This window comes from Apostichopus japonicus, chromosome 19, assembly GCF_037975245.1.
Source record: "Apostichopus japonicus isolate 1M-3 chromosome 19, ASM3797524v1, whole genome shotgun sequence".
Taxonomy (NCBI): Eukaryota; Metazoa; Echinodermata; class Holothuroidea; order Aspidochirotida; family Stichopodidae; genus Apostichopus; species Apostichopus japonicus.
In genome coordinates this window covers 14,253,671-14,266,603 of record NC_092579.1, presented here as the reverse complement: position 1 = coordinate 14,266,603, position 12,933 = coordinate 14,253,671, and the positions used below count along the sequence as shown (strand labels likewise).

The 12,933-nt window shown below is 35.4% G+C and overlaps 1 protein-coding gene across 5 annotated transcripts in view; it reads right to left on the bottom strand.

Moving 5' to 3' along the window:
• Positions 1-12,933, bottom strand: part of LOC139960352 (synaptotagmin-17-like) — a 48,992-nt gene that overhangs the window by 13,048 nt on the left and 23,011 nt on the right. For 3 of the 5 annotated variants that reach the window (XR_011790492.1, XM_071958661.1, XM_071958659.1), the window contains exon 3: positions 7,105-7,228. Coding sequence is in view for 3 of the 5 variants with exons in the window: in XM_071958661.1 (XP_071814762.1) it covers positions 7,105-7,228 (124 nt within the window). In the remaining 2 variants the exon portion in view is untranslated. The remainder of the gene's footprint in view (positions 1-7,104; positions 7,229-12,933) is intronic. The other 2 variants (XR_011790493.1, XM_071958660.1) reach the window with 1 other exon arrangement.

Below are 12,933 nucleotides of genomic sequence, written 5' to 3'. Positions count from 1 at the left end.
CAGGAATAGCGAGAGATGAGTTGCATGCATGCATCTACGGTGTCCTGGTTGTCCACGGAATTACGATGGAAATAAAAAAGAGGTTGAAAACACTTCTGCAGAGCTCATTGCCAAATCGGAACATAAACTTGTTTGCAGTGTGATGACTATTGATGTCATAAATATTATGGGTGTTAAGTTCAACAATAAGAGGATTACTGTGAGAAAGAGGAGCGCTTTGTTATGTAACGGAATGTCCCTTTTTCCTTTCTTGAAGAACATGAAGTTTTTGAAGTCGTGAATAATACTTTGGCCCAGGCAGAATTACAGTAAGATAAGTAAGGTAGGACAATTTATTATATAGAATGGAGCATTCCATTTGGCAGGTGAAATCTCAGACCGTTGAGAATACCGACTACTGAAGAAACTTAGCTGCACATGCACATAGTCAATATGTGATGCTGCCAAGTTAAGTTATTATCAATGTAAACACCTAAGGATTTAGCCAAATTTGAAATGGTTGTTGTAGATATTAAGACCCTTCCAGCCTGATGGGATGGACGAGTAGAGGTAATCACAGAACCTGCCGGGTGTTTCTGTGGTTAAAAACGCCTTAAAACCACAACACAAGCAGTAACTGATATTGGATCGGGACCGGAACAGAAAGGGTACGTGTCGTCAGCATAAGGAACCACATAAGCCTTATCATTAACGATGAAGATCATTTACATCAATAATAAATGTAAAAGGGCCGAGAACTGACCATTTGTGGCACGTAATAGCTAAACTTTGTTTTAGATAGGAGGCGTTATACTGGCCACTACGTACTGTTTATGATCGCTAAGGATAATTTATTAATCTAACACGATATCTTTGGAGTTGTGAAAGTAGAATATTATGCTCCAGGGTGTTAAAAGCTTTCTAGAGATCAATTGGAAAGTGCAATCGATGAAAATAACCTTTGTCGAAAGCAGACCAAAAGGTACGAGTGAGAAAGAGTATAGGGATTGAGAAGTAGATTTCCCAGAAAGATAAATAATAAGATATGTTTAGTAAAGACATTGAACAGCCTGCTAAAATAGGTCAATGTCTTCTCAAGGATTTTAGAAAAACAGGTTAAAATGGAAATTGGCCTGAGGTTAGAAATGAGATATTCTACTTTTATATCCAAGATAACACGGACTAAATATCCCTCTAGTATAGGTTTTAGTGCATTCTTTACTGCTTAGAGTATGTTTCATGTTACTGCAGTAAACTTTAGCTTCTCGGCCTTTTGGCTATATATCATGCGTGTATGTATACCCATTCCAAGAGCATCGTACGGTATGACGGTATACGGTATTACAGTACGGTATACTGTATTACGGTATTACCGTTCAGTATACTGTATTAAACTGTATACGGTATTACCGCACGGTATATTTGTATAACGGTATATACTTTTACGAAATTTCCGTACGCTATTCAGTATTACGGTATAACCGGTCAGTAAACTGTATTACGGTGTACTGTACTATGGTATACTGTATTCGGTATACTGTATTGCGGTATTACCGTTCTACTATAGTATACTGTTTTCGGTATACGATATTACAGCACGGCATGCTGTATAACGGTATACTTTTTATGATATTTCCGTACGGTATACATAGTATTACGGTATACTGTACTATGGTATACTGTATAACGGTATACGGTATAACAGTACGGTAAACTGTTTACGGTATTACCGTTGAGTATACTGTATTACGGTATACGGTATTACAGCACGGCATACTGTATTACGGTATACTTCTTATGATATTTCCGTACGGTATACAGTATAACGGTAAACTGTACTATGGTATACTGTATTACGGTATACGGTACAACCGTACGGTATACTGTATTACGGTATATAACAGTACGGTAAACTGTTTACGGTATTACCGTTCAGTATACTGTATTCGGTATACGGTATTACGGTATACAGTATAACTGGATCTCACTCTCATAAATCAACTCCTATACTGAGTTATACTTATTTCTTCTGTATTTCTTTTCAAGCTTTACGTGGTAGAATTTCAGGGAATATCGGATCGTATCCAGCTCCTCGGTATACAAGCCTAACAGCCTTTACCGTTAACCGTTGCTCATTCTGCTTTTCATTATACATATAAAATTCCAACGATTGTGTTTTGTCATCGTATCATCCCTCCCACCAGACTCAAAAAGCAGGGATATAAACAATATTGATTCATTTTCAGGAAAATTCATAATGAAAATTACAAATATTAATGTATTGTTTACATCATTACAGTCATGAACTTGAAACATACCTTTTTTTCTTATTTTAGAGTAAAGTATACATAAAATATTTTTCATTAGTGATTTAGAAGTTATGGCTACGAGGAACCTATAAATCATATCCACGCATATCTGAACATCACCGTGAAATGGAAGGTGAAATTAAAACGATACATCATTAAAAGACTTGGAGGCGATATATACCCAGAATTACGTCTTACCGGTTTTTTGCTGATTAATGTGTAATGTATATCAATGTATGTATATGTATTTATTTTTAAGTGTATTCTTTGCCCAGGCCATGGCGATAGGATAGAGGTAAGTATCATTTCGAGCTTCTGAAAAACCTTATTAACCCCGCGATTTTCCAACAAAAAAAACTGGCAAAATGTCAGATAATTTCGCCTACGGGCCTCATTTTCTCTTCTTTTTCGAGGCATCAAATTGTTCACTATTGATCTCTTCCTACGATTACGTTTGGCCTTTTATTGAACGCAATGGTATACATGATGAATAGGAAATTAAAGACAACTACTGTATAGCAAAAACAACAATAAAAAACCGCCTAGATTTTCAGCCATAGTGACGTTAACTCAGTCCCATCTGAAAACCATAAAATACGAGGAGAAAATCATTTGAAAATCACTTATGTCATGTGTATAATGATAACCTCCAGACAATTTAAACTATATCGGTGACGTAATCAACTAGAGGGAGGTATACATAAAAATAATGAAAAGCTTTGATTTATAGTTAATATGATGAATTCGTTGTACGCCGGCCTGAATTAAACGTGGTGACTGTTATTAGCCTTGAACCTATTAGTGACAACAATATAAACAATGCAACAACTCTTCAGGCCAATGTGTGAGTCTACATTTCAAACGAAGGGGACCGCGTAGAGGATTCGATGTTTTATCGATCCAAATTTTATTAATTGATAAAAGAAAATCCGACCTTGTCTAAAGCACGAAGGCTGAAAACACTTCCTTAATTCGTTGGACTTTCGTCTTTGTTGCGGTCGGTGAAGATTCATCTAACATAGATGGTTGTTTTTGTTTATTTCTAACTTTACATTTTAATACTTTGCAAGACACAGAAGTGTGTACATTGCAAACACAGCAAGTGCTGTCTCTAGCCGTTATCTTTTCCTTAATTCCGTTAATTCCGTTATAGGCTGCTTCGGTTAGACTCTGGTGGGTGGTGCTTACCGATAATCACCTGTTTTCTAGTCGATATCTTCGGTTAGATTCTGGTGATGGGTGGTGGTTACCGATAATCACCTGTTTTCTACCCGATATCTTCGGTTAGATTCTGGTGTGTGGTGCTTACCGATAATCACCTGTTTTCTACCCAATATCTTCGGTTAGATTCTGGTGTGTGGTGCTTACCGATAATCACCTGTTTTCTACCCAATATCTTCGGCAGGATTCTGGTGGGTGGGCTACCAATAATCACCTTTTTTCTACCCGATATCTTCGGTTAGATTCTGGTGGTGGGTGGTGGTTACCGATAATCACCTGTTTTCTACCCGATATCTTCGGTTAGATTCTGGTGGGTGGTGCTTACCGATAATCACCTGTTTTTCTACCCGATATCTTCGGTTAGATTCTGGGGGTGGGTGGTGCTTACCGATAATCACCTGTCACAGGTTACGATCGATTCACCTCTTGCTCTGCTGACTCTGCCATCGATTTACACCTCGAGACATTTGCCACGAACTAGACTCTTTAGATCTTGTTTTCTAGAAGATCTCTCATTATTAACATTTCCCGTCATTTTTTCGTGATATAGACAGGTGCGCTATAGCATACCTTAAGGCGCACTGCACATATAATGCACAGCGTGACGTGAATTTTCATGCTTTATGCAGGTTTCAAAGCATTGCACGTAATGAGAAATAGTTGGTGGATTTAGAGATCTACGTCAAGCTGACTATAGCGCGTGGGTGAAGACATATAGTTTACTCAATTTTGCTTGAATCGGTGATGTAACTCAGTCTGTGGTCATCTATACAAAGCGTTATTAAAACGCAATGATGTTACGAAGTATAGAGGTCCCCTTCCTTTACCTTCCGTCTTCAAAAAAATAATGATCAAGGAACCATGCTTACATATAGTATTTCATGAAACATATGAGCCCGGACTTTTCGCTTCCCTCTATACCTTCTCTCTCCCTCCCCGGTTTCCAAATGGGTGCGGCCCTAATGATTTCTCGCCCTCTTAAATCTACACTGCACGTCTTGTATTCATTATGTGATTCCGTACGTTTTTGCTTTCTTAGTTTTGTCTGAAAGTTTTTGCCTGAACGTATAATAAAACTAAGATAACATAAAACTAGTGTACGCGAACTTCCTTTCCCGGCAAAGTCTTCTTCCAAGAAAATATTGTAAAAAAAGCAAAAACAAAACATACAAAAACCCAAACAAGAAAAAAGAGATAAGTGTTTGTCACTGTAAATAATATAAAGAAAGTCACATATGAAAAGAAGTGACCACAATGACTGAAATATCAGTGACATAAATAAACATATGTATATAACTTATCGAGTGAGAAAAGAAAAAAAAACTCAGCAGCGATGAAGCGAACTGACTTGACAAAGGACTAGTCTTCTGCATCATAGATAATTTGAGAGGAAAGACGCGCCAGTGGTGAAAATGTTTGACTGGGCAATTTGCCAGGTGAAATATATTTCACTCTCCTTTCTTCTTTTCTTTTTATCTTTTTTCTTTTTAAACCAGCTGATATTGGCAGCTCATCCGCTTTGACATTTAATGTGTGAGAGCTCGGAAAAGGAAAAGACATCACAAAACCAGCTGCTACCTCGCTTATTATCTCAGTTTTCAAGATTTGCATTTATTTTGTTTCATTGAGAGATGATTGTATATCTGTCCAAAGATTGTTGTAACGAACTCGAAACGAGTCGAGCACCAAAACAGAACTTGACTATTCGATGTAGTGACAGTTGGGCCTTTTCGTGGATGATACTAGATGATGATTGGAGGTGATAATGATATATGATATTTAGATGATAATACAGGATGAAGACAGGGGATGATGGTGTGGTATGGTATGATGATATGAGATGATGATATGAGATGATGATATGAAGTATGATATGGGATGATCATATGAGGTATGATATGGGATGATGATATGAGGTATGATATGGGATGATCATATGAGGTATGATATGGGATGATCATATGAGGTATGATATGGGATGATGATATGAGGTATGATATGGGATGATCGTATGAGGTATGATATGGGATGATGATATGAGATGACAATGGTAGGATATTGGACGATGATACAAGATAAGATGATAATATAGGGTTGATGATATGAGAGATGATATGGGATGACAACAGTAGGATATGGGACGATGATAGAAGATGATAATATAGGGTTGATGATTTGAGGTATGATATGGGATGATTATATGAGATGACAATGGTAGGATATGGAACGATGATACAAAATGATAATATAGGGTTGATGATATGAGATATGATATGGGATGACAACGGTAGGATATGGGACGATGATACAAGATGATAATATAGGGTTGATGATATGAGATATGAGAAGATGATGATACGAGCTGGTGATATGGTATAATAAAATAAGATGTGAGATTATGATATGAGATGCAACATTTATTTTAGCTGGGACAATGTCGAGAGGTGCGAGATATTATTATGCGATATGATATGGAAAAAACTGTATGGAAGGATGATAATATGATGATGTTATGTGACGATGATATGGGATATGACATGCGGAAGATGATAAGACATATTGATGTAAGATGACGATTGTATGGTGTTGGATGATGATATGCTGATATCGAATAATAAAACAGGATCATAATGATATAAGATATACTATATTAGACTAAAATATTTATTTTAGCTGAGAGAATTTCCCTTATAATGTTTTTATACTTCAGTATTACAACCTTCCTGCGAGCTCCCGCGCTAGCTTTTCTATACATCTGTCTATGTAGGCTATGTCAATGTACGTATATATGCAGCTTATTTACCGGTACCGTCCATCTCCCTCGATCCTTTTATTGTTTTGCTAGTTTCTTTTTACTTCTTCTTCTTCTTCTTCTTGCTTTTAGTTTTCACTCTGAAATCTCGTAAATCTCCGACGATTCAATTTATCTTATTTAATTACGTCCATCGTGAATCTGCATGAAGTGACTTGAAAGCTGTAACTTGATAATGAAGTGATAGAAATGTCTACCGTTACCAGCTGGCATGTGGGCATGCTTTATTAATGAATCGAAAAGCTTAGTAATCAAATAATTACTCTCCTAATTGTAAAAAATATGGATTCTCTCGTAGAACAAATTATTCGCGGATTGCATGAAATTGGAAGAGGACAACAGAGTAGATGTATTTTGTATATGGTTGTGGGCGACAGTGGCTTATGGAATGAAAATTAAAGGCGTTTCTCATGAAGGATTGTCATGTTTGAAACAGTTTGATCAATCCGTTTGACGCAATTTAGAGATATGAGGCTTTTTACTAGATTACACCGGTATATGTATGCCATGTGTTTGTATTGTCGAATTGATTAAATCAGACCCCTGTCCACAAATCCATCCCGACCCCCCCCCCCACCCCTTCGTTTTGTACAAATTTGTCAGGTCTTGTATGATTTCGGTGTGCCTAAACTGATTATGTTTTACGGTTTTATCTGTCCTTCAACGAAATGTGTATTATGGTATACCACAGTAGCAATATTTGAACTATTTCATGTAACAAATATCTAGTATCTAGACACTCATGATATACAGTTTATGACAACTAAAGAGTACATTGCCTACCTGATCCAGCGACAATATCGGTTTGTAGTAATTGTCTAGCCTTTATGACGTCACAATTAAGTCTGCCAGCGCTTGGTAGATAGTTCAGCGATAGTAACAGCTCCCCACGTCCAGGAAAACTCTGCTGAAGAAATATTTAGTCTCGAGGTTTAGTGTGTCACGACCAAATAACAAAAAAAAATTCTCACCCCATCTTCACCCCCCATCCCGCCCCCACCAGACAGTGTTCAGTGTTACATTCGTATTCCACCCATAAGCACATACGGCTTGCCCTTTAATGGATTCTTTCTACGCTGTTGATAGTAAATGGTTATGTCATATGAACATTGATATGCTCAAGCAGCTCCGCACCACTGCCCCTGCCCGTACGGTACCACGAGTACACACATATTTGGGTTTAGATCGCCTACGCATATGACTTACTTAAAGGAGACACAAACCCACAGCATTTCCCTAACCCTTATGATGGAAAGATATATTATAAACACTATACACGCCTTGCTTTATTTATAAATTGTAATATAATATTTTTTTTTCCATTTTTGAAAACATTTTTTCGCTACTATAATCAAGTGTATGAGGTGCGCCATTTGTACACACGCCCTCAATTTAGTGACGTAGAAGATTCACTTTGTTTCACGGAAACCAATCACTCACACAGTACATTCATATGCAGATTGTGTGTTGACAATGGTCAAAGAAAGTTAGGAAAACGTTGCTTAAGTTCGAAATAAAGTTTAAATTATGCCGGAATGCCAAGCTTATGGTTGTACAAATCGTCATGGTGCTGGAAAATCTTAGGGGAAGCGATTTTTGGTATTCCTGACGGAAAAACGGACCCAGAGAAAAGAGAACTTTCCCAGAAATGGCTACATCAGATCGGACTGGTCATACCGTGGACAACTTTACGTTTCACAAATAAAAAAGTTGTTTGTGAGGACCACTTCGAAGAGAAATGCTTCGAAGAGGACGTTAAAGCAAGATTAATGGGAACTAAACAGAGAATGTTCCATTTTGAACAAAAAATTACGATATGTCTTTAGGCCTACGTACTTAACTTTGATATGCCTGGGCCTGCGGATTACACACTGAAAGAAATAATGTTAGGCTGACAAACGCCTCGCCTAACGAAAACAAAGTTTGCTTGTGGCAAGTGCTGAGTTTTTGTTCGATTCCGTAAAAAGAATGCTTCAAAGTGAAACTGAATATTCTTACGAAGTGAAAGAAACACGATCAATTCAAAATAAATATGTTTGATATTACGAAATATGACCAATGAAACAGTGAATTCGAGGTTAGAACTTTGTATCTTTGTATCGAGGTACTCTTCTAGTTGTTTATCGTTTTTTTTTTCGCGGAACTTATGACGATCTTATCGAGAGTAAGAGTATTTCCCGACCGTATTTTATTCTTTTTAAGCAATGAAACAAATTATATCGATTGAAAAAAAAACGCATTTATAATGATAAAAAAGTCAATGGTCACGAAGATTATTTTTCTGCTGTAAGTTGGCAACAGAAAATCGAAAGTGAATCGAAAACCTCACTTCCGGCTTGAAAAGCGGTGGTTTTAAAAAAATTGATCAAATATGGCGGCTCCCATAAGCCTTCAAACTTTGGATCATATCTGGAAAATGATTGTATTTTGTGGAAAATGGTTTTGAGTTTTAGAATCTGCATATTTCTGCCCTAGAATAACTTAAATCATACTGTGGATTTATGTCTCCTTCAATAATCATTTGTAACATGCTAACATACTTTGTTAGAGGTTGCCTGTTATGAAAGCAATAAACATCATGCGAAGTCCTCTTGAATAAAAAAAAAATATCCACCAAACAAAAAATGACTTTATTGGCCTTTACTCCGACGTATTCACGTCGAATATGTTATGATAACTTGAAACTTAGACGCATTGCGTATTAAATAAACACCACATGGGGTTATTCCATTTGGAATTGCTGAAATTAGTCAATTGTTGTAGCCAAGGAACGCCAAATGTTGGAATATAAGCAAAAACATATAAATCATTTGATGTTCTTTCATAAGCGAGTTAAATCCCAGTCATCCATGCGACTAGATTACGTCGGGTACCGTATTGCATACAAACGTACAGATTTAATATGGTTTAATTTGCCTACACTCGTAGTTGAAATAAGAATAAGAATATATTAGGTCGACGAGGTCGACGAATTGACCAACTCTGTAGCCACATTTGCTTAAATATTTTATGTTTTTCTTTACATATTACATGATTTTTTTTCTTCATTTGTGTGATAGAGATGAAATTTGAAAAATGCTACATCTTAAGTAATAAAGCTTTTAACATGATCCATATGGTTTATATGTCAACACATAACATTCTACCTTTAGAGATTTGAAAAGACAAACATAGGGAAAGTTAAATGTTTTAGATCCTTGCGGCAATATGACATCACAGATTCAAAAAATTACAATAAACTGTCACAACTTTTAAACTAGGATATCACCAAAAACTGAGAAAAAGTCTTCTTACCAAATTTTTGGGGATTTGTTTACAATCATGATTTCTGTCTTATAATCTAAAGATGATGGTTATCATTTTGTGTCTCCTTTTAACGTTATACTTCCGCAAGTCCCCAAGGCTCATAAGATTGCTGCAAAATGTCATATTTTTGTTATGTGTTCGGACACAATCGCATGATTCAGTTACTATGACAATGAAATCCATTCACTACTTGACGGCAAAAGATTTATTATTCAATAAATTCTGACACAGAATTTGTTTCAATTGGTATTACTCTTCTTCAGTTTGAACTATGTGCGCATGCGCATATGAGATCTAGGTACTATCTTAAAAATTCTTTAATGCCAACATAGAACATGGATCATTTGTCAGAAGCAGAGCCGGGGAGAGGAGTATTGTTAGGGATATGAGGAAGCTTCCGTCTTGCATTGTTTGATACTGGTTAAAATAAACAAAAGCTTCGTTAAATCCATGCATCATCGTATCTACCTAAAACAAAGAATCGTAATTATTACCCACAACTTAAGTAAGTCTGTTAATTAGGTGATGTAACCATACATGACCGTAAGTTACCAGGAATGGACGATGGAATGTCCTACGCAACAAACATAAGTACGGAATTATACCTTTCTGTCTGTGTTATAGGGGTATATCTTTGCGTAATTACCAAGCCATGTAATCTTCTTACGTAACTGAATACCCCCTTAATCATATATATGATTGCACATACATGTATGGTTACAAATATTTGTTTTCTCCCTAATTATTGAGATAGTAAACATTAAATCCAATACTAGAAATAATGTGTTTAACAAGATTAATGTAAAGTATCATTCTTTCATTCGAAAACTGCGGTCTATATATTATGTGTGTAACTCATAATTGCAGTTGCAGTTTTTGGTGGGTTTTACGGTATACTATAGCAACATATTATGTTTTCCGCTACCTTATGTTTCATTACACGGTCGCATGGCAAGCCATTTTATTTTTTATTCAGTATTTATTGATATCAAAAATTATTTAATGATATCAAAAATTATTTAATGATATCATGAATTATTTCATGATATCTGAAATTGTTTTAATGATATCTTAAATTAATTCAAGATATCTTTATTTGGTGCAAGGGAATTATTGATATCATTATTTTGTTAATATCATAATTAAAATTTCTGATATCAAGAATTGAATATGTGATATCTTAAAATAGATGAACTATTATAGATATCAATATTTCAATTCAAGATATCATAAATTTAATTTCAGATATCTGTATTTAAATTTATGATATCAAAAAGTATGACGTACATATCACGAATTCGGCCATATTTAATGATATCATAAATTCCAATTAATGATATCATCAAATATGACGTACATATCACGAATTCGGCCATATTTAATGATATCATAAATTCCAATTAATGATATCATCAAATATGACGTACATATCACGAATTCGGCCATATTTAATGATATCATTAAATATGGCCGAATTCTTGATATGTAAGCCATATTTGTTGATATCATTAAATAGAATTAGTGATATGTACATATCATTAATTCGAATCAGTGATATCAGTAAATATGACGTCATATTTCATGATATCATTAATTCGAATTAATGATATGTACATATCACTAATTCTAATTAATTCGAATTAATGATATGTACATATTACTAATTCGAATTAGTGATATCAGTAAATATGACGTCATATTTGATGATATCACTAATTCGAATTAGTGATATGTACATATCATTAAAGCGAATTAGTGACATCAGTAAATATGACGTCATATTTGATGATATCAATAATTCTAATTAGTGATATGTACATATCAATAATTCGAATTAGTGATATGTACATATCACAAATACATTTAAAGATATCTTTAAATCATTTCTTGATATCACTAATTCTTTTAATGATATCATTAAATGAATTATTGATATCAAGAAATGAATTGAATTAATGATATCATTAATTGATTTAATGATATCAACAATTCGAATTCTTGATGTCAACAATTGATATAATGATATCATCAAATAATTAAAGATATCATTAAATATTGAATAAAAAGTAAAACGACTTGCCATACGGTCGAGTAACCTATGACACCACACATTCAACCGCGAAATGCAGTTTTCGGTAACTCTCTTCCATCCCTCATCATCCCTCCCCCTCCCCAACGTCCCCTCCCTCATCACACAGGCCGTCCACTCGAGCTCCTCCTACCATGGGAGTGGACATGAAACCAAATTGCGACAATAGTGTCAGCTTTTATTCAAACTTTTAATCTCTTTATCAGGTAGACGACACTACGCCCTTCAAAATTCAGTTATTTCGGTTAGCCGTTCTAATAACCTAGATTTAATTGAGTTCCAGAAATATATGGAACGCCGATTGGGTCAACAGATAAGAAGATTTTCTGAAAGATATGATGTAAACTAATATGTAGTGGTTTTTATATATACTGCTGGTTTAAACTAATATGTAAACGAGCCACGTAAGCTGATTTATATATATATATATATATATATATATATATATATATATACGGTAGCTGATATCAATATATACGTTGCTGCTCTAAAAGTGTAACATACACAGCTATGTAAACACACTTTGTAACTTGTTACACCAGTATGAACCTTTCTGAACACATATCCATCATTATTTGGGGACCATTTGGAGGCTCTGCTTGTCCACCTAGCGCTCACCAAACACAACGAATGCTCTCAAGTTGACTGCATTTTGTAAACATATGATTACATCAGCCACAGCCTTATAACATGGATATATATTTACAAACCATGTATGTTTGTATGTGTGTATATACTATGTATATGTGTGTATGTATGTATAGTCGCTCTCGTGGAGTTTTACTCATCCTCATACTCAAGGCATTTTGGAAATCTATTCGGACCTCGAGCAAAATGTTCTGCGGACCGCGAGGAAGCTTACAAAACCCTATATTATCCAGATCCTTACTATAAGGAAAACATGAACTCTACATAACATAAGGTGTTTGTGCAGAGGCCTAGGGCACACACTTGAAAAATTATATTCAACATAACATATGAGGAATGCGCCTGCAGAAATCTACAAATTCTTTGCCTTGACCTTATAGATTCCCATTTCACTGAAGTATAGGGCCATCATTATTAAGTTGTATGACCCTTATTTTGGGTAAGAAAAATGTATGTGTCCCTAAAGAACCATATAAAGCCACCCCCTTCTCTTCCCCTCCCCTCCCCATCCCCCCTCTGTAGTGCCGATAAAGTACTCGTTCTCAATCTATAGTGCTTATTTTACATCT